Raw genomic sequence first — 23,669 nt, forward strand, 5'->3', positions numbered from 1 at the left:
TTTGCAGCGAGTAACTCAATGTACATCAATATTTTCTCTGGATGAGGCATTTTCCGGATTTTACTCATTTTAGACGTCAGTTTTGTTTGTAAATAAAGTTATCCCAAGTGTATTCTTAACCTCTCGAATAACTGGAATATTATAAAAGAACCTGTGCTGGTGCCTGCTTACTACCAATAACAACCTACACTTCCAACCAGCTTTAAGGGTTGTTCTTCCTTCTCAGCAACCAGTCCCAGTCGTCACTCCGAAAGGATCATCTCCGATCAAAAAAAAAACTCTCCAATTATTCTTCTAAACATCTGAAACTCCACCTATAATGCAGCGATCCCATCATCTTCGATTTCTCCAGTCGTAACAGCAGTCCCATTGGAAAAGGCATCACCAGTCAATGTGGTAATAACTAATTCCGATCCCCTTTCGACTAACATTCCAGTTGGCACCATGGCAAACATAGAGTAGTGAGTAATATTTCAACCATGGCCCCTCCAACGGCACCCGCCGCCACAGTTTCCGGTATAGAAAATATCTCCCCGGTGGGGTAACAACCGATTAACACCCAATTCCAGCTCCGAAGGCAACGCTACAAACCATTACCACGTGGAATGTTCAGCCAGAGCATCAGTGGAGTCGCTGCCACTTCCGAAGCCGAACAGGAGGAGGACGATGAAGTAGCTGCTGTTTCCGGTGAGTGCGATCTTCCGGACGAAACCGAAGTGAAAACCCGTCAGGAAGACGAAGCCCAAATCAAGCTGACAGATTCTCTTCGTCGACTTTCTCCTGGAGACTTCGGTCGACGGCCGCAGAAAAATCTCAGTGGTGTATGCATCAACCAGATAAGCATTTGACCGTCGTAAGTGTAAGGTTGCAACAGGTTCCTTTCACGTTCACGGTTGGTAAGGATCGAACGAAGGTTGTTAAACTGATATGATTTAAATGTCTCCGAGTTCCGCTTTTATTGTTGTTTTGTTTGACAGCAGCTTTTCGGCTTCGCATGAAGGTGCACCTTCAAATGTTGCTGTGATGCGAAAAGTAAGAAAGCAAATGACATCGAGCTTGCTCACTGAGCAATGTGAGTTAGGGTACGGCCAGGGTAGACGCGACGCGACCAATTCAAAAGAATCTTATCAATTATTATTATTCCTTGCGTGATTCGCATCGCGTCGCGTCGCGTGTCGCGTCTACCCTGGCCGCGGCCTTACTCGAGGTGCCTCAAAAGCAACTCTGAAATTGCTCATGATTAGGAGCTGTCTTACCCCTTGCTTTAATGACAGCGGTTTCAATGTTTCCGGATTCGTTCGTGTTCAACCTTTAATTCGTAAGAATTTAAACACTTTTTCGAGTACCCTAGAAGACTCCGGGCAACCTCAGAGGATTCCAACAGACCATTTCCTGATAACTTCCAGACCGAGAAATTTCCTTTCACGAACTTCCAAAAACCAAATTCAATGGGTTTCCGAATTGGGTCAGATGTTCTCCGGACCTCCCTTAGCTCAGTCGGTAAAGGCACAGTTACAAAGCAAGACCATGCTGGAGGTGGCTGGGTTCGATTCCCAGGCATCAGGCATCGAAAGCTCTCAATTAATAACTGTGGAAGTGCATCTAGAGCACTAAGTTGAGAGCTCGCAATAAGCTTGAAATGCGAGGAAGAAGAAAGAAGTTCTCCAAGGCATGTTCAGAGGATCCTCACGACTGTTCCTATATAAAATTCATGGACAACGAACCATAAATGAAAGACTCATTGGCGCAGTGAGGGGGAGGGGGGGGGGGGTTAAGGGTTTAAATATAAATCTAAAATTGTCTTTCTATACAAAATGCAGATCAACTTTACACTTTTTCATATGCACAGAATGGGAATCGATCTTAGCGTTTCCGTTCTTCCGTTCAATCCAAGTACAACTGTATTCTGGGGGTCATACTGGAATTCTTCCGGATGGTGCTGGAGTCGCTACCGGAAGACTTCGAGATCGGAGAACCTCCACTCAAGACGATCGAACTGTTCAAGGATCTGGTGCGGAAGGCCTTGGTGTTTCAGAACAGGTTGATCGAAGTTGCGAAAGGGGTGGCATCGTTCCGGAAGCTGATTGAAAAGATGACTATGAAGGAACTGCCACTGGTCATAATGCCGATTCGGAATGTGATTATTGAGAGGCTTGAAGGTGAGCTCCTGAAAGTCGACATCGGTGAGTTGGTTGAAGGATAGGTTTAGTTCTCGGACACGACCCTGGTAGCCCAGCGCTTGAAATAGTATATTTATAGGCTTGGCGGAGAAAAAGTCCCGGCGAAGTGTACAATGACCGGTGTTTTCCATGGTGCCCAGCGAATGGAGCAGTTCGGTAAGCATTTCAACTAGCTTTTAGAACTCTATGAGGTATGAATTGATCATGGAATCCTAGCCATATAGAAGATTGTAAGGGGATTGGTGTCCATACAAAGGTCGTAGTAGTTAATCAGTGGTCGTTTACCATGTTTGATTCCGTAACGCTTCACCACTTCGTTGATCAACCAACCGACATTCAGTACACTGATAGGTTCCTCATCGTAACTGACATCGATGAATTCGCCTTCGATGATCACTCGGATCATGTTCGGGAGTAGAATCTTCACCGGTGTTTGCTAATGCTTTTCCACCACCGACAGCGCCCCAGCTTTTACAGGTGTTCTCTGGCCGGCCCTGCTTTTCTCCAGAGACATCATACTCCTCTCCATTTGCCCGATCGTTGGACTGTCTGACCGTGCGGACATATTAAACCCCACCTTCACCAGGGAAGTCTGATTCCGGTATAAACTCCCACTAGAACGCTGACGACGCATCTTTGACTGAGTCGATGGCTTTCGGGAGAAACTCCTCCCGGAGGCGTTCATCAGAATCTGAAGAGCATCTGGACCAGTTTCCTCTGATGATGCACGTTCGCTTCGTCTACTTACCACCGTCACCTGTGGTTCATCCGAGTCCTCATCATACTCCAAACCAGTAGAAGTTATTGTCCTGTCGGAAATTGGAAGTGACTCCCCAAGAACGTTCTAGCTCGAAGCTTCGATTCGGTTGCCGAGGCCGTTGTTTATTAGGTTTAGTGTAATCCTTTTCCAATAGAATGTAAGAATAACTAATCGAGAGTCACGACAGTTCCGGAGAGCTTCGAGATTAGGGCGTAATTGATTTTGTAAACAAACATTCCAATCGCCGATTGATTTATCGCGAATTAAAGCTCAATCTTAAAAACTAATAACACAGACAGGTAGAGGGATGATTCTAATCTGATTTGGTATAGTTTGTTCACGAGATTGAGCTTTCATTCGTGAGAAATCGGTGATAGACGTGTTTGTTTACAAAAGCAATTACGCCCAAAGTTCTCCGGAGTTAGGATCTGCTTGTTGTTTCTTCAAAACAAAACATGTGAACTGTCAAATTAACCGGGTTGCCGAACATACCATTATACAAACAAAAAATTCAGTCTGATGACACTCTCGGCACTGCGTTCGACTTCTCTGGAAATCAACTTGTTCCAGATGTTAAAGTTGGACTCCATGAAGTGTCATCCGAAACTGGACACTTTCCCTCAAAGACGTTGAATTTGTCCGGTGGCCCAGAAAACTAGTGATACGGGTAAAGCATAGAGGTAACTCTACTGGAGCACTCAGAACACGTTTTGGACGTTTACTGGATTTTTGGACTTATCCGGACGATTCTCTGGGTGTTTATGGTGCTGGAGGTCCTGCTGCCGTGCCAGACGTAAACCAGATTTGGAGAACCACTAAAATGTATCTGGAATTAATTTAACCTTACCCTCAGGACCCACAGGTCTTGCCTCGGAACAAATAATGTTTCAATTGAACGTCAACGCGTGTACGATGAATGGGAATAAAAAGTTACGTCTGTTTGTCTGTGAATATGCTATGTTTCATGCCTTATATAACTGATAGCTTATCCAGCTACTTCGGATAAACCTCACGATTAGCACCTGGGAGCCCAAGGGCCTTGATTTTTTTCTTCTAGTCTGTAATTCTTTTTTATCAGTTTTATTTGGCAAGGCTCAATTGCTGTGGCATTACGGAGCCGATGTTCATTTTGTAATAACTTACATTGTGTGCTAAGGTTAAGAGCGGGAGCCGATTACTCACTCTCAAGGTTGCTTATTCGAGGTTAGGGACTATAATAAGTAGCAGGATAAAAGTAGCTCCAAGGACAAGGAACACAACAAAAGGTATGGAAAAAAAGTGAGCGAAATGTTCATTGCTTCGAAAAAATACCCTATGCCGATTGAAAAAAATTTATAAAGAAAAATATTTGAAACATACAATTATTGAAAATTTACAAGATCCCAGATCAAAAAAAAAATCATATTTTGTCTGGGAAACTTTCTAGACTGCAGCTTGAAAGAGTGTTCAGGCACAGACGAACAGACGTAATTCTTTGAATAAAATTATTTTCAAAACATAGTACCGCCAAAAATAAGACTGCAGTAACGACATCTCGCGGGCTTCTCGCGGAAAACAAGCTTGCTCGCTGATTCACAAACAATGCTGCATGCAAGAAAAACCGAATATATAGAAACGTCAAAGTGATCCGATGCCAGCGCTGTGGCGAGTAGTTCGCGGAAACGATAACATTCAAAACAATCGTTAAATGCGCAAACGATGATCCAGAATGAAGAGTTACGTCTGTTGGACTGTGGTTCAGGGATCCAGCAATCCAGATCAACAGTTGCTGCCAGCGAATCAAAAAATTCACCAGGAATACGTAAGTCTTAACCGTACACTAGATCTGCAGCTGAGCATTTAAAATATTCTCTATATGAAACACGCAGTCCAAGCAAATTCATCTCGAAGCTCGATGTACCAATCGGGTTGACGCACATAATAGAAGCTTTCAACGTCCCATGGAATCTTCCACAATTCCATTCGCTTGTGGATGGTATGCAGTAATCCGAATATGATGAACATTTGGGTCAGTTCGCTGAATAATTCCGACTCAAATTGACGTCCTTGGTCTGTTGTTATATTTTCAGGAACACCCAACCTTGAAATCCACGTCAAGTACAATGCTTGTGCTACCGTTCGTTAGTGCTGTCATGTCGGTTAGCGGGACTGCTTCTCGCCAGCGTGAAAAACGATCGATCATCGTGAGAAGATAGCAATGTCCTTGTGATGGTGGCAGAGGTCCAACAAAGTCGATATGAACGTACCTAAATCGAGCCTTTGGAACATCAAATTCAACCAGAGGAGACGTAGTATGACCATTAGACTGATGCAAAATTTGACTTTTTCGCTCCACAGTGCTTAAATGGTTTCAAATCGGGTCCTGATTAGCCTCCAAAAGTTACAACTCATTTGGTTAGAAACAGACTTCGCACAAACCATTTGAAGTTTACATGTAAATTACTATGGGAAATCTCAACTTTTTGTTCATTGCCTTCTAGTCTTTTTCCATATTGAGCTGCAAAACAGCTCGATAGCTATTCTTATAGAAAATTTTCTCAGCTACAACTTTGCTGAAGATCGTTTCTATGTAAAACGAGACAGGAAATAGTTATTAATTATTTAAGAGATTTGTAGACTTATGACATGATCAAGCAGCTGCTCTGTAGGCAACACTGTATTTTGCAGTGTGACATAGTAGCCATAATTTTTGTGTCCTATTCAACGCCCCAGAAACACCAATGTTGCCTGCTGAGCAGTTGATTGAGCATGATTATAAGACATCAGTGCATTGAACCATTAATAACTTTCGATCCTTGCATTTAATCAAAAAGTGGTCTTCAGCAGAGTTGTAGCTGGGAAAATTTCCTAGAAGCAAAGTTAAAGGCTTTTGAAGTAGACCGATATGGTGAATTATTAGATAGACATGAACAAAAATCTTGGTTTTACCATAGTAATTCCCATACAAACTTCAAATAGTTTGTGCCATCTCAGTTTCTCACCAAATGGGTTCAAATTTTGAGAGGTTAGTCAGGATCCGATTTGGAATCGTTTAAGTATTGTGGAGCGAAAATTTCAAATTTTGCATCACTCAAATGACCATAGAGGTAACTCTAAGACCAGAAGGTCCCGAAGAAACGAGTTCAACTTTTTGGCTCAGCTCTGGTACTATCTTCGGTCCCAAGCTAATCGATTCACCCCTCGAAACATAGGAAAATCCACTAACCCCTCATTTTAGCTGTCAAACTTTCATAGCGAATCAAAACAAACATAGTGTAGTACTGGAATTTATACTAGATATAATATTTAGGCTAGTCGAGTAGTGAGCCAATTTAAAATCGTTAGATTCGTATTGTTTGTTGATATGACGATGTACCTTCGAACGTTGACAGTTTAAACAGTTCTTGACAAATGGATGTCGGTTATGAATTTCGATATAAATCTAAGGTAACGCTCTTCATGCGGTAATCATGAAGTGGATTCAGTTGCCAACGCGAAAGTTAATGGACGATGATCCGTGAAAATAGTGAAGTTACGGCCTTCTAGCAAATGTCGAAAGAACTTCACAGCCATATTCATAGCGGTTTACTCACGCCCAAACGTGGAATACGAACACTGAGATTTTGAAAAAAATTCAGAATAAAAACCTTGTGGTTCCCAAACAGTGCCGTTTAACTGCTGTAGTACCGCCCCCGCAGCAGTGTTCGAAGCGTCGATCATTAGCCCAAGTGACTTTTGCGTGTAGCCTCCGTCCAATGTAGCTTCCGAGAGTCATTTTTCCGGTTGTCTGGAATCAGTTTCCGCAGCTCAGCTTGTATATCCGTGGCATGACGAATGAACCGCTCATACCCGTTCACAAGCGCCAAGAAGCGGCGCAGTTCCTTAACGCTCGAAGGCAATTCGTAGTCCATAACAGCTCGGACTCGTGCCGGAAGAGGGCGCACACCACTTTCGCTGATGAGGTATCCCAGGAACTCCAACACAGTGCGTTCAAAAACGCTTTTGGCCACGTTTATGACCAGACCATGTTGACGCAATCTTTCAAATACGATTCGTAGGTGTTCGAGATGCTCTGAAGCGGAGGAAGAAGCAATACATGTATCGTCAATAAAGACAACCACAAAGTCTAAGTCAGCGAAAATCCGATTCATGTAACGCTGGAACGTTTGGCTAGCATTACACAAGCCAAATTGCATCCGTGTGAACTCAAACAATGATGACCGCCGTTTTTGGGATGTCGTTCTCTTCTACAGGTGGTTGCATCATCAGTTGCATCCCACAAACTAATCTGCTTATCGATCGCATCACTTCCCACGGTTAATCCAGATCAAAAATAGCGTGACCCACATTAACACAACTAACAAAAGGATAAGCTACACTGAGTGAAGTAAACCTAAGAATTCCATAAGGCATGACATATGAACCTGAACCATTTTGGTTTCATATGACACTTATGAATCCCATAAACACGACTTATGAATGATTATCGTAGTATATACATTGGGTGGTTCTTATACGTCTTTAGCCTATCCAATTCCCGCCCGCAATACACGGACTCAATAATCTAAACATGCCGGTTTCAGCTTTTCCAGATGGAGTGCTTCCGGATCCTCGTCTTGGTTCGGTTCGGATTCCACTGCTTGTTGTGTTGTTCATTCAAAACAAAACATTTGAACTTTCAACAAAGCCAGACCGATGACGCAGGCCCAAACGCAATGTGGACGGAAGCGAAACGGAAACGGTAAGTTTGACAGTTGCCACAAATGCCATCAAGATGTCTAACCGAAGTCGAATTGGCTCTAACTCCCAGGTTAGAAGCCGACAAGTAGGCTTCCTCAGATCGTGCTTTTTCGCTGTCGTTGCGCTTGGGCCTTCTCAAGGTTTGCATCCAGCCTGCTCCATTTTATAATAGGGGAAATGACGGCTTCGGCATGACAGACTATTTTCGGCAACCCAAATTGAAACACTATTTTCACTGGATTTTCTTACGAAAACACTTCGCTGAATGCATGCAAACGATTCTTTATGCTTTCAGCTTCAATTTGACTATATTTTTACCACTGAGAAAAAACAATCTAGCAAGGTTTTCTTGAAATGCAACACACGCACTACAAATTGTAGCTGATTTCGAGTTGCCGATAATAGAACAGCAGATTTACATGCAGTTGAAATGGAACGGCTGCCGAAGAAAAACTGGTTGCCGACAATACTCGCTCTCACTAGAGAAGAATGGAGCTTTGTAAATGCGTTTCAAAACAGTTTTTGACGAATCTTTCGACTGAAATTGTTAGAGCAGCTGGCAGCAAAAGATTGTAAACAAACCAATACTGCATATGTGTGCGTTCCTTAGAGAAAAAGGCTATAGAAAGAAGGTCGCTGCTTAGGTTGCCGAGAATACGTAAATTCCCCTACTTGTTTAAGATTTATAAGCTGACTCATGAATTGTGTTTCATTGAACAAACTTATGATTTCCATAATAAATCCTTGTGGCGAAAAATCATAAGTGGTTCTTATGGAATTCTTACGCATATTTGTAAACCCAAGCGCCATCTATGTGGTTCTCTATGCAATTCCATGCAATTCCAATCAGGAACGGAGTAGCAACTGCTATAGTGTACGATATCCACGGACTTTAAAAAAAAGAAGAAGAAAGGAAGTTCTGAAATGAATTCCTATGTAGTTCTTAGAATAATCTCCTAAAGGTTGTGAAAAGAACCTCATAGGAAACCACTACGTGACAGAGACATTTTACGCTAATCGTGAGGAAAATAACTTGTGAATTTTTAGAATAATTCCAATAGAAGTTTGACGAGAATTCAAAGAGATGTATAAACATAATTTAAAGGATGTTCTAAGGATAATTTCAAAAGAAATAGACACAGGAAAATGTCAAAGGAATGTTTTCAATTCTGGTCATCATCATCTGGTCCCGGTTTGCTGGCCACCCTGTAAACATGTTTCTATTCCACGGTAAACGTTAAAAACCAAAAATCTTGAAATTCAAGTAAGGGGCCCGTCTCCCCGCTTTTAAAAACGGTGTCCCTCCCCAAAAATGTCTACGTGGCTTATGAACAGTCCCTAAGTAAGATCTTAAAATTTTGAAGGTCCATCCACTCACTTCGCTATAAAAAATGTTTTTCGGAATTGTGAAATCACTTTATGTAGAAATTACAAGAAGAGATTGCAACGTACGTGTTTGACACATAGTACCTATCAATTTCGCTTTCACAATAAACGATTTAAGCATACGTGAGAGCTCATTCTTCAGAAAGCACATGTTAATTCACCAATGAGCAAACATCAGAAGAACTCATCACGGTCCCCCTTCGATGGACCGAAAAAGTTTTTGTTATGAATAGTAGAATTATTTCTAAAGACATTCGGCTCCATAAAGTATTGTTAAGACAGTTGAGCATTGCCAAATAAACGAATCGAAAAAAAAAACTACACCCTCTAACTAACGACGGGCGACTTTGCGCAACTCAATAGAGAAACCCTAGCGTAAATGTATGAAGGCAAAGCCCATTTGGATCGCAACTACGAATCCCTCCCAACCAGAGCCATTATGAAATGATGATCGTAGCTTTTCAAAAGAGGGAACCTCTAAAAGCACGCAGACAGGATGCTATAGGGAAAGAGAGCTGATCGCCATCAGCAATTGCTAGCAGTTTACTAGGAATGTTCCGGCACTGGGTTGTTGTAGTACCTACTTCTTGATTTCATGTTAATGTTAATGTTGATTTGATTCGTTGTTTCGCATATATTATTCATTGCACTAAGACGGCATTCTTCTTCGCTACATTGGTTGGTTGATTACGATTTCCTACATGTTTCAAGTGTTGTAGTCGGTGTGTGCGTGTGTTGAAAGGCAGAGAGGATAATCAAACGAATCAATAGAAGCACGCATAATAGAAACGGATCAAAAATGAACACTTAAAAGATGAAGATTAAGCGATGGAAGACGAAGGATATGGGCAATTTTCGAAAGAAAACAAAACCAACAGAAGCTGAAACACTACCAGGTGCTACGTTTCGAAAAAAGAAATTTATTTAGATTCTTGTTTTGGTTGTTTTGTGTATGTGTATGTGTATTTGTTGATGTCGGTTGTGTATCACTAGTTCTATGTTTTCGTTTTCTAGAGTACTATTGTTTGATATTTTTGCTTGAATTTTTGTCTCACTACTACCACATAACAACACACGCTTGCTTTCCGTTATTTACACAATTTTATATTACCTAAGAAAATGCCTCATATTATACTTGCGTGTGTGTGTTTGTGGGCATAATGGTACGATATAAATAAAACATGTCCTCTATCCACAGTTTCACTCGTTTTGCTTCCCTCCAGTACAGGAAAAAGAAATACGTTCAGGGACAATTTAATCTCATCTAAGAATGTACTAAAAATTTGGGTTATAAAAAGCTAAAATAACACTTCTGTTACGGGAACAGAAAATACTTTTCATTTGCCACCGAAAGTATACAGCAAATTCAACACAATTTCTCACGTAATGTGCATTCGAGGGCAGGCAGGTCGTCCTGCTACTGCAGCTTACGTTAAGAGAAAAGAGCATATTTGGCATTAATGTGTGTGTGTGTTTTTTGATTACCTCTGTTAGTGTTTCTCTGTTTAGTTCCGGCTGAGCTGCGCAGCAGTGTCCTTCCGTAGTTGGAGCTCCGACTGTTGCTGCTGCTGCTCAGCCATCATCACCTGTTCGTGTTCGTCGCTGCCTTTCAGACAGTTCAGCTTGTACTAATTGCTGTTGACGTTGGCCTTGCGCCCGCCACGTGGCTTGATGCTCTCCGATATCTGCCACATGGCGTCCTCGTCAAAGTAGTTCTCAAAGTTGTCGAAGAATCCGATGATTTTCTCGTTCTTCTTGAATTGGTACGATCTGCGGATGGACGCAGTTGGTAATTTGAAGTGAAAATGCTCAGTTCTTCAAGCGGACTTACCCCTTCTTGAAGCGCTTCATGTTGACCACTATGTGGTACTGTTGCCAACGTTTCGAAAAGTTGATTGATCCATTCTGAAGCGAATCCGGATTCCCGATGTGTACGAAGGTTAGATCTTGCAGCACGAGACCACTGGTTTGAGAAAATGATGAACGTTTGAATAAATGGTCTACAGTTGAGCGGCGGAAAATTCTACTCACATGTACGGTATACAGGGCGGGTTGGTTTCACCCAGAGCCTGACGATAGGCCCGAAAACTGGAACTCGAATCGATCAGGGCGCAGTACTCCTTCAAACCCTCGGTGATCGTCCTGTGCCACTCCAATCTGAAAGGTTTGCATTCCATGAGAAACAATCACAGGACAAAACTGGCAACACTTACCGCCTGATCGGTGCCGAATCCAGCGCCGACAGCAACGCCAGATACGAGTTGTAGTTGTTGATCTTCCGCAGATGCTTCATTATCTTGATGAACTTGATCACGTGCTTTTCCCTATCTTTGGCATCTTCCTGTTTGAGAATTTGCGATCGTGCCCTGCGAAATCGAACCAAGACAAAACATTAAAATACCTCTCCCGTCGCATCAACCCATCCGAGTCAACTCACCAGTAGGACATCTTGTTGAAATGCTCGGTAAACGTGGTCAGATTCGGGGACCGCTCCTCGTTCTGTTCCTGGGCCCAGATGAGTACCTCGGGTATTTCGATCTTTTGGAACAGTTCCGCATCCAGTAGGGTCATCTGTTCGGCTATTTCGGCTGACTTGAGGTCCAGCAGCGACGGTGGCGAGGTCATGACCGATCGGGAGGACGGCGCCATCAGACTGGGTTCCTTCGGTTGTTTCTGCTTGTACAGCGATACCTTTTCGATCAGCTTCACCCGGAGCAGCTTGGCCATCGTCAGGTGGCCGGCGCAGACTAGTTGGTAGACAAAGTTCATCAGGATCTCCAGCAACCGACGCGACAGATCCGGGCAGCTACGATTTTGGAGAAACGATTAACTTGGCACTGAAGAGAAGGAGGAATTGAGGGGTACTCACGTTAGATCGTTGACCACTCGCACCAGCAGCGAGAAGGACTCCTTGGCCGCTTTCTGCTTGCCGTCGACCATCTGACAGTGAAACAACGAGTAACGGTACGTCAGCTTCTGGATCAGCTCCAGCGGCGAAATGAACGTTCGGAACGTCGTGATGAAGGCTTCTCCGTAGGCTGTTTATTTTTTGTGGGTTTTGGTCGTTGCGAATGTGGATTAGATTATTATTAGTTTTTTATGAGAATTACCAGTGAAAATTATTGCTTTAGGTAATGAAGCATTTGAATTCGAGGCGTGCAATTCAGTCTATCTATTTGCCAGGTAGAGAAGCGATCTAAACAAAAAATGTTACTGAAGTAATCAAGCATATTAAGGCAAATAATGAAGCTGTTGAGAAATGTTGTCAAACAATGTTTCTCTTATAAATGAAGTAGCGGTAACACATAACTCAAATTTGATTGTATCAACACAGAAAAACAAACGTAAAACATCATTATTCGATTGTACAACTTTTCCCAGAAATTATTTTCTCGGAAAATTATTTCTTCAGCGCTTATTTATTATTTCGTCCCTACTTTACGCCGACCTTCAACTTAGTGTTTTTCACATTTTTAAATTGAGAGATTTCTAAGCTAGTACAATCACATTCTATGTTCAGTTCAAGGAAGTCGAGACATTTTTCAACCCGAAAAATTCCTAGACCGAACCGGAAAACGAACCCAGCCGCCTCCAGCATGGTCTTGCTATATAGCTCCGCCTTTAGCGACCGAGCTAAGGGAGGCTCGAAACATTTGCTGTTATATTCCAGCGAAACTTGGTACCTCACAGCTGGATATCAAATGCTGAGCTCCTTCGTCAATTTTAGCAGAAGCCGATAGCAAGAGAAATTAGAGAACGTACGTGGAGGCGGGTTAGCCACACACTGAAACGAAATCTGCAAGCAAGGGCTAGATTGGAACTCGGCAGGTCATCACAGCAGAGGTAGACCCAAAAGCTCATGCCGGCGAAGCCTTAAGCCTGGTACGCAGCTGAAAAGTAATGACGTTTTTACGTGCTACGGGATAGGACACGGAATGCTAAAGAAATTAATTTCCTTTAGCATTTCTTGACCCAGTACGCAGTTCTAAAGAAATCGGTAAAGGAAAAATCGATTACATTGGTATCGTGATCGACATGAAGGTGGCGCATTCTGAGTGAAATTTCACTTTTCTTGCGGAATAATGGTCTGATCAATTATTGCGTTAGGTAATTTTAACAATATGGTCCACTCTTTCGCTTAGCTGGCGAACCGAATTTTTAGCGATGAAAGCACCTCTGTGGCCAAAAAGGCTACCAATGTATTTGTTTATCGTCACGAGGGGTAAACCAAATGAAAATTTGTTTCATATTTCAAATGAATGTATTTCAGCATTTTATTTTATTTGATGACAACAGTGACACGTCAGACAAATTTTAAAGTAATATACACAATGTAACTAACGAAAATAATTTGACTATTACTTTTGTAATAAGTGCTATATTCGCATTGTAATTGAATGATTGTTGCTGACCTTTTTCAACGCTAGATGGTGCGTGAAGCAATATTTTGCAGGTTGCCATTGCAACATTTGGAAAAGGCATGAATGGATCATATTGTTAATATGATATATTTGATTTTAACAACATAAAAACTGGTGATTGTTGACTTTAAAATTTGACGACACCTCGCTATGATCTTAAAATTTAGCAAAAGACACCTCCCTATAGGCGAATCCAATGGAAATTAAGCGATCGTTTCAGCCTCTGGTGGTGAATAAGAGAATCATCAAAAGAGTGATGAGGGCAGAAATTTTCGCCGTGAAGCATAGGAAGAGGCAAATGTTTTTACCTTTTCTGATTAATTTATCCATCGCAGGTGCTTGAAATCATCATCCACGTGGAATATTTTGTTTTCTGTATCGGGTTTGCAGTGATCCGGCTGGTGCGTCCATATATTTTTGATGAGAAAAATTAAGATTTATGAAATTGTCCCAGCGGTTATGATCTTCCGGATTTTTAATGTGTGGTTATTTCAGCTGTAAATCAGTTCAGATCTGTAGATAATCGAAAAATAAGACCACTCCCGATGGAAATTTGCAAGTTGCGCAATAAAATGGACATTATTTTGAGTTTTGAAAGTCGTCATTATGATGTAAATAAATGCATTGGATGACATTTCCTTGCAAAATCGGCTAGCGCACTCTACATTGATGCTGCATGAAAAGAGCCTATAGGCCTTTCTAATGCACCGCCAACATAGAGGGCACCACGCGAGTTCGAGAGGAAACGTCAACCAAACCGTTTGTTTACATTAGAAGAAGGATTTTTCACAACGGAAATTAAAGCATTCCATTAGTAATTGGCGTCTTGCAGTGAAACTTTTCCAAGCTTTCGCCACCTGCATTTCGAAGTGAGAACTACTAGAAGGAGGAATGTTTCCAAATTTTCCAAGTAAAACAGACACTTTTTGGGGCAAATCGGTCCATAAAAAAAAACTAATAATTTCCCGTGGAAACTTTTGCTTGCATCGTGTAAGAAAACGTGTTTGAAAACTATTTGTTATTATTCTGGTATGGATCGGAGATGTTTTCATGGCAAATTATGCATAACAAGTTTGCACCCACAGGGAGAGGTTACCTCCTGCGCAACTGCATTTTTCGGAAAATGGTGAATATGTGCGATTTCCACTAAGATGAAAGTGGAAATTAAGTGAATTTACTTAGGAAAGGTTGTATCACAGACAACAGACATAACACTCGCAAGTTGTTCATCGAACAAGCATTTAACGGACAATTTAAAAGTATCGTAGTACCGCCACCTGTGGCACGCATAGTGAATTCCTCTTGCGTTTGACGTTTACACACTACCGCCATCTGTTCAATGTAGTGCCCACAACAGTGTACTCAACAGATGGCGGTAATGTTTTAGCGACGATGTTTTACAGTGAGAAATATTCAATGTGTTTTTGGACGGAAAATGCACCGGAACTTGATTTACTCAACACGCACCATACTATAAAATTGTGCTAGATGGTCTTCAAAGTGATAATAAGATGACAAATCATCTTTATTTTGAGTAATTGAGCAATTTACTTCTGTTAACATCATATTTACGATGCAACATTGATGGAGCCGTGAAATGAAAAGAATATATCTTATGAAAGTTCATCTGGAAAAGTCAAAGATGCACATCAGTCTGATCGTAAAAGCGTTTTCTTCTTCAATTCGAATGTTATACTGGAAGGGTTTTAACGCAGACTTGATGAAAATTATGATTTAATGCTATTTTTCACGAATTGCATATGCAGCCTGTCAACATTATCATCATCATGCAGTGGCGACATCTGCGTTGAGCTTTTGCGGCAATCTCCCAATTGCCTTTTTTTATGCCTTTCCACACATCTGAACTTATTTGCACCTAAACTATTCACACACAAGAAATCCGGAAGATCATAACCACTAAGGCACTATTGGAATGTTCCATTTTTCTCAACAAAAATATTCCTGAACACTAGCTATAGATCAAGTTTTCGAGCATTTCCGATGAATCAACTTATCAGGAAAAGTGAAAAAGTGTCCCACTTCCTATGCCTCACGGCAACTATTTCTGCTCACTACACTCTTTTTGACGTTCTCCTATTCACCACCAGAGGTTGAATCGATCGCTTCCCAAGTAACAATTTTGGTTTTATGAGGGTTCTGTAGACCATGATTTGGACTTGTAGAATGCTATAAAACCTCTATAAAGCTTGCAATGTTGCTTGGGTTAGTTTCTATTAAAAAGGCGTATAGCTGCCAAATTTACTTTTGAGAATATTCCTCAAAAATTACTTTTCCGTTTTCTTCTCAGCTGCGTACCAGGCTTTAACCACAAACGAAGTGACAGACGACTAACTGGCGAAGAAATCAATTAAAATAATGTGGTTTACTGTAATAGAATTTTCTTAGCAGCTTGTGCCATCAGCCACCAGATGGGCTACTATTTTTGTTTTGATTTGAACATAGTTGATTTTGTGTGCCATATGATCTTTGACCGAGTCTTTGACAGTGTGCAAAGAGTGTATCATTTTGTCATTTTTTTACGCATTTCAGTTTAGAGTAGAGTGAAAGAGGTATAATCAAAACATTCTAGTACATTTAGTTTTGCCATGTGGTACAATCCATTAGTAGTGTTGCCATGTGGTACAATCCAGTAGTAGTGGTGTTGCCATGTGGTACACTGAAAAATTGCAATAGCAGGTAGGTCACCAAAGTTTTCGAGCCGCTCCGTCTGTCACTTCGTTTGTGCTTTAACCAAACGTACAACTTCCACCTGAAACTTGTGTAAAGATAAGTGGGAACGTCGCCGTTACGTAGCGCTATCATCTCCTGATTTCCTCTATAAATTTTCCACTTTCGACCAATTTGACGCTAGTATCGATAAATTTTCGGTTGACAATTACCGCTTGGCGCTACCGACACTTAGTGTCTAGTGTAAATAGTGCAACGTCATCGCCATCATGTTGTCAAAGAGGGATTTTAAGTGGGGAAGTCGGCGTTGGTGGCATTGGTGGCACTTAAATCGAATAGGAATTTTTACACAAGTTTTTACAGAAATTTAGTTCGAGTCTCAACATCTGTTCTCTGTGCTACGATGCAGAAATGATTGTGTTTTGCTGTGGCTAGCTGCACGCACGCTGAGTAGATGGAAGGAAGATTCATGTCGATTTTGAATGCAAGTACATGCGAGAAATGAAAGATGATTTTTCGAAGATTGATTCGCTAGTGTGAGATTTTTTGAGCATCTAGAATTGAGATTTAGATGTGTCGCCCTCCTCGAAGCAAGCATGCTGATAAAAATTTGACATGTACGGAAGACATCATATCAAGAAGACTGGCAACTTTGCCAGAATTCAAGCGACAGATACAATGGCGCTGCGCTTGAGTGAAGGTGGAAGCAACGCATAGAAAAATGAGCAAATACACAAACCTTTCTTCTGAGGATGTAATCTTTGCTATCCAATTCGTTCGAAGCATTAACCTTTCAGCGGCAGATGTCGCGATTGTACCTGTCTCATAGCGTTCGTATGAGAAAATGGAAGAGTTGCCAGTCTTCTTGATTTGTTGTCTTCGCATGTACCCAGGTGAAAACAAAAGTAAGTTGCCGCCCCAGGATGATAGTCTTACTCTGGAAGGTGCTCACCAGTGTCGTAGTGAGAGTTTGCTATGCCCTTGATAAACCAATATTTTATCATGTTTGGAAACCTGCCCTCGTAAAATGTTTACTATCCAAAAGAGACATTTTTTTTAAGTAATAGTAAAATTCAAAAAGTCTGGATTAGATTTTAACATCCCATAGAGTTCTCCAGATGCACAAAAGTGTGCGTGAGACCGCGCACTACCTTTTTAAGTAGTTGTGATATCGCGATACCTTTTTGGTTCTTCTTCTTCTTCATTTTTATTTATGGATGTTAGATTTTAGTGTTTGTGAGATTGCGCTTGGAGATATATATTCGGTAAGCACGAAGAGCGAATAATTCGAGCGACATTGTTAAACTTTGAAAGCACGTAGCCATTCCCTCTCGTACACTCAAAAAATTTCACACGTTTGATTGAAGTGTTTAAACACTTGATTTTTTAAATGCAGAATCACATTTACTTTAAGTGTATTTCACCTTGGTTCGATGTGTTATACACGTTAATTTAGAGTGTTTCAAACTTTGAAATGTTGAAAAATTTTCACTTTCTATTTAAGTGTATTGCACATTGAATCACGCTCCTGTTCAAAACAGATGGATTTGAAGTGTTTTGCATTTCAATACGATGTGAATTGCTTGCTCAGAAAGGTAAACATCGAAAACAAGAGTTCAGTGCTAACATTTGAAAACGGCGCAAAAGCCATTTGTAAACAAATGGTTTGTGGGCCCTTTACTCGCTACCCGAAGAACGCCCACGCAAACCAACAGCATCGTTAGGAAGGGGAAAATTTTCCCTACCCGATGTTGCTGTTGTGTTGCGTGGGTGTACTTCAAGTAGTGAGTAAAGGGCCCACAAACCATTTGTTTACAAATGGCTTTTGTGCCGTTTTCAAATGTTAGCACTGAGTTGTGACTTTATCCTATTAACCCGCCTCATATATGAGAACAACCCTGGCACAGTGAGATAGAACGAAGACTCCGGCAGCAGCTTACCCCAACAGTCCATGATCGAATCCCAAATCAGACCCATTAAAAAGATATGTGAAAGCTCTGGCCTCTGGCAGTTTTGATTATATATTTGTCGTTTCAATTTTTTAGAGTCGGTAAAGTAGAAGTCGATAAAGTAGAATATTGTAGAATATTGAGCTATGGTGTGCAAAGCTATTGATATCACTATATGAGACACATAGAATCCAAGTGTGTCACAATTCAAATCCATAGTGTTCAGACATGGTTCATAGCATAAGATTCACACATGAAATGGATGTGTTTCGCAATAAGCGCAAAATTAAGTGTGAGACACATGATGTTGACGTGTGGAATTTTTTCAAGTGCCGCACTGCCAGCTGGTGTTTGGCAAAAAAAAATCTTTAGGACGATCCGCAGGAGCAAGTCTGTGTTCCATATGATGAATTTCACTTAAATTTGACAGATGGAATATTTTCAAATAAACCTGCTATTGTACCAGACTTATTTCTGACAGACCAGGAATCAATTTTGACAAGCACCTTTTCGATAATCGGAGGGATTTTCGAACATTATAATTTATTTTCGAAGTGTCAAATTTAAGTGATAATTCACCAAATGGAACACAGCCTAAGGCCGAGTTAAATTTAACTCGTGCATAAAAGTGATATTTAGAAAGTTATTATCTATGTTCGAAAATCCCTGGGCTGTCGATCGACCGGTTTTCGAGAAGAATTCAGCCACGGTTGTCTGAATTTAACTTTGTGGCTGCCAGAAATAACCACTCTCGGACAGCAGGGTTAATCGATAACTTTCCATCTGTCAAATTTAAAAATATTTAAAATTTAATATAATCCACCAAATGGTTTAGAGTCTAAGGCGTACCGCAACACATTTGACAAACCCTTAAAGATGGTATCGATTCCTAGGAGGATGAAGCACGGACAAACCGACATTAATGACCATAGCAAAAACAATAAAATTTCTGACTAAGGCATAGTACTGACAAAAGTTATGAATTGGTTCTGATCTATTCTGGAAAAATTATTTTTATCTAGATAAAAAAAATCCTATGGTTTTGACCAGAGGCGTCGCGTGCCTCATTTGTTTACCTGTGCACCAAACTTTGTTCGTTATAGCTTACCACCACATATTAGTTTTTGTATATTTTTCAATGCTCCATGTATTCGAGGGACATATTCTCAATTACTATATTAATCACTACCTAATGTAACATTTGAAGGGCCTATCATCTTGTGTAAACAAAACTTGTATGACCCTTTTCACGCTATCCGAAGTAGGAGGAATTGCAAAACTTAACTAATTCTCGTTTATATCACAAGGCTAACTCTATCGACTGAAGTGTAATAAAGAATATCCGTCAAACACTTCCGAAGCATTTTTTGAGTCAAAACAATGTCAAAATCTAGAGAAAATGTATGATGTCCCCTGGGTAGCAAACTTGAATTAATCGACTCTTTATTCATTAGAACAACACTATCAGAATGAACCAGGGGAAACTCATAAGTTTTGACAGGCGCACCGGCGCAACCATCGGTAATTGAGAGATTTAAAACTGACAAGAGAGTGAGAGCGACCCTTTGCGCTCTCTTTCTCCATTATTCTCTTTGCCTGCAATCAGATATCCAAGTGCACAGCGAGAAATGCACACTTTGGGCACCCATGCATCACAAATGTTCTTCTAATTTAAACTCACACATTCAAACCGGTCTGCAAGTATGATAACGTCCAAAGCGTACCAGACTGCTGTTTCCGTGTGGCTCCCGTTTGACGCGTGACTGCTGTTAGTTTCAATTACAACTAGTGGTGCAAACCGCCATGTATTGGACAAATTTGTTGTATGCTTCAAGAGGTGATAGAAGGTCTGCTTGGCTTACATCAGGCATTTGACCATTCACAACCTTGCCACCCGCCACCCAAAAAAGCTCTTTTTAGGTGCACTATTTAACGAGTTTTGTCATGGTAGTGATATCGACATGCTTAGAAATCAATGCATTAGGGATAAGGCAGACCATCCGAACCTTTTTGAAGCAAACCAAGGTCGAAGATTTAATTGAGTCACACTATAAAATAGTGTGGAGTAAAGAAGTACAGCTATAATGTGACCATAAAATCTATAAAAATCTAAACGCATTTTTTTTTAAATTATTCACACCTGTGTCGTGCACAGGTTGCACATGTCACTGCACATTTAAATCGGCCGTTTACGATTTTCGGCCATAAGTCAGAATTAAGTGTCATGTCGGTTTGTCGGTGGATGAAGTGCTCAAAATAGATTCCCGTTAAGTGTGCAAACCGTCCCATAGACGTACTGAAATGCGAGAACCAACATAATGGCATAATGGTTCATGGCTTAGCTAAATATTTCCCGCGAACACGGAGCCAGATGTCAGTAGTGTGCTTTGGTCAGAAATTTTATTGTTTTTGCTATGATCATTCATATCGGTTTGTCGGTGGTTAAACTACACTCAGAAAATGTTTCACTTGGATGTTACATGAAAACATGCATAGATTTGTTCCATCTAGTTTTTCACGTAAATTTTACGTTTTTCATATGAAGATCGGTTTGAAAGTTCTAATTTAAATCCACATACAACTCTTATAGGTAGTATAGGCTTTGGAAGTAAATTTCACTTTATTTTCATGTAGCATCTAAGTGAAAATTACTCAAAGTGAAAAGATCTTCCAATCCACTAGAAAGCAACATAGATTTTATGGTACTTTCTAAGTAAATTTTACTATGTTTTCACTTAAATTTTAGTAAATTTCTTTAGAGCATCCAACCATTGCACACTGGGGACAAAATCGAAACAATGTGTTAAAATTCAATAATTTGGGTGCTCGCTGGAACAAGAGACTAAAAAATAGTCATTCTTATAGAAAAAAGTCTCAGGAATCGATTGGAGTGGGTTTCATCTTGGGCACGATAGGGTAAGTTGGGGTTTTCCACAGTTTTGCCCTAAAATCTCCTTTTTTGCATGATTTGAATGCTGTACCGATGATATAGACGGATGATTTCTTCGGCAAAGTTGATCAGGAGGTCAAGAACTGTTGGATGATGGACAGAACAATTAAGAATTCCTCCACTAGGTGGCGCTAGTGATTATTGCAAGTGAATATATTTGTGCTGCTGTATCTCAAGATCCTGACTATTTAGACGGATGATTTCTTTGTCAATGTTGTTCAGGAGGTCAAGGACTGTTGGATGATGGACAGAACAATTCGGAATTCTTCCACTAGGTGGCGCTTGTGAGCATTCGAAGTGAATATGTTTGCGCTGCTGTCGGTAGTTTTTGTTTAGGATATTATAAATTATTCATACAAATATCAAAGCCAAATCTTCTTCTAATCGCGGTTGATGCTGTTTACTATTTAGTAACATGAACAAAAACAGATTTCATCAGTAGTATGTCTTGCTTTACATTAACGCATTTCCACGCTTTTACTAATTTTCATTCAAGTTCAATTTAAATTGGTTTGGAATCCGTTGGTTTTTTGAAAATTTAGCACTTGGCTCAACAGGTACAATTTTTCCGAACTGGTAATTTTTTTAATGTTCGACGGTATCGTATTAAAAACGTTGCTTCGTTAATTTATGCTGTTTTCAAAAATTAGGCACGCCCAGGGATTCTTACCTCGAATATGCTTTCAAGCCACTCGGCATTTTTCTTAAAGAATCGATCCTTACTGTACGTTTTGAACCATCGCCGATTAAATTGACCAATCCAGTTTTTAACACCTTGTGCAACAGCCGCAGGTGCTTTCGACAGTGCTCTAGACACAAAGTCTAGTAAACGGTTTTTATCTCGACCAGACGCAAAATATTCCTCACCGATAATTTTATTTGACAGAATTTTGCTTAATGAAATTCAGTGGAACACACTTAACACCACGTAAGAACTGCACTACACTGAGCTACTGTCACGCAAAAACAAGAGTAAACAAATAATTCTTTTGGATTGGGTTTCGATGACGACATTTTACATTTTCGCGTCAAAGTGGTTTTCGTGGTCGAGTGGTTAGTGGCGTCACCCGTGTAACAACTATTTTGCGTGTACCATGGAGTGAGGGTTTGATTCCCGCTCCAGCCGGTGGATTTTTTTTTAAAGATATAATATATACAATAATGACCCGATTTTATCAGCCTACTTTTTGAAAATATTTTTTAATTTTCTACGAAACCCATGCGCTATTTCAATGGTTTTATTGCACCAAAGTTTACCGTAAACATCGATCAATGGGTTTTGATGGGTTTTGAACTTACTCATAAGCTGGTTATTTTCCCTGAAACACTAAGAACTTGTTCCGGCCGTATCTCCGGAATTGTATGACCAATTTTGAAACTATTCCTTAGCGATCTATGTAATCATAATCCCGAGCAAAGTAAAATATCAAATTGATAACAAGTTCTATGACCCGGTCATCACTGTTTGATAATGTCCTTCAAAATACCTCAGCTGCGAAACCTGCCCAAACATGTTCAAGGAGTTACTGCGCATCGTTCTTGCTCTATTTGGATGTATATAAGAAGCTCAAGTGACGTTCTAGGTCATCCAAAGCATTCTGTAGTTAAGAACATTTGACAACCAAGGCCTGCACAATGTCCTCAGCGTCGAAACATCTTACATCGCTCATGATCAGTTTGATGTATATATGATGCTCAAGGTTACCAAATTGTCCTTGATCTCAGATCAAATAATGTACCAGGTCAGTCATAACCGGTACATGGCCCTTACTGCCGTTAGATGACAAAGTGACGTAAACGCCACCATGGTCAATTTTCACTTTTCTTCATATTCATAATCTATACCCTAAGATACACCAGAAAACAGTCTCTTCGTGATAAAAATTGAGCCTGGAGACAAAGTGACGTAACCATACATTTTCGGAGAAAGAGTAATATGTTTTCACTCTTTCTACGGATAAGTGACGTCCACGATATAAGAATGTTGAAAATTCAAAAGAAATTTTAAACAGTAAGGTTCATATTTTCCGCTTAATTTTGACATTTTTTAACAGAATGAAATTTTTTTTGGCAAATTTTTATAATTATTGCCAGTTTATGCACCCAGGTCCATAGCTATATGGACATCATTTTCGTTGTAATTGATGGTTTATGAGATGTTCAAGGTTCTCCAAGTTGCTTTGAAGTTCAGATTATTTGATCTACTGGCTCAACCATGAACTGCACGATGTCCTCAGCGACAAAACCTGCAAAGACATGTTCATAAAGTTTCTGCGGATCGTTTTTGATTTATTTTGATTTATAATCAAGGTTCTCCAAATTATCTTGAGCTCAGATCAAATGATTTACCTGATCAATCATAACTGATACAAGGTCCTTAGCAACTAAACATCTCCAAAAAACATCAATTTAAGGTGTATTAGAAGTTCTAGGTTCTTCAAATTGTTCTAGAGGTCAGATTATTTGATCTACTGGATCAACTAAAATCTGCACGAATATCTCACCGACAAAACTTCCGAAACACGTTTATAAAGTTTCTGCTGTTCGTTTATAGTTGATTTTGAGGTGTATAAGATACTCACGGTTCTCCAAATTGTCCTTGAGTTCAGATCAAAT

At 40.4% G+C, this 23,669-nt stretch overlaps 1 protein-coding gene across 5 annotated transcripts in view; it reads right to left on the bottom strand.

The window, feature by feature from the left end:
* Positions 1-9,531: 9,531 nt before the first annotated feature.
* The window catches only part of C3G (C3G guanyl-nucleotide exchange factor), a 92,946-nt gene continuing 78,808 nt past the window's right edge, over positions 9,532-23,669 (bottom strand). For 2 of the 5 annotated variants that reach the window (XM_065220350.1, XM_065220349.1), the window contains exons 10-15: positions 11,915-12,083; positions 11,483-11,851; positions 11,259-11,411; positions 11,077-11,202; positions 10,877-11,008; positions 9,532-10,815 (exon numbers count right to left, since the gene is read on the bottom strand). In XM_065220350.1, coding sequence (XP_065076422.1) covers positions 10,674-10,815; positions 10,877-11,008; positions 11,077-11,202; positions 11,259-11,411; positions 11,483-11,851; positions 11,915-12,083 — 1,091 coding nt within the window. In that variant the 3' untranslated portion in view covers positions 9,532-10,673. The remainder of the gene's footprint in view (positions 10,816-10,876; positions 11,009-11,076; positions 11,203-11,258; positions 11,412-11,482; positions 11,852-11,914; positions 12,084-23,669) is intronic. The other 3 variants (XM_065220352.1, XM_065220353.1, XM_065220351.1) reach the window with 3 other exon arrangements.

The sequence above is a fragment of the Ochlerotatus camptorhynchus genome, unplaced genomic scaffold (assembly GCF_037179485.1).
Source record: "Ochlerotatus camptorhynchus isolate MF236.1 unplaced genomic scaffold, CSIRO-AGI_Acam_v1.1 ptg000124l, whole genome shotgun sequence".
NCBI lineage: Eukaryota > Metazoa > Arthropoda > Insecta > Diptera > Culicidae > Ochlerotatus > Ochlerotatus camptorhynchus.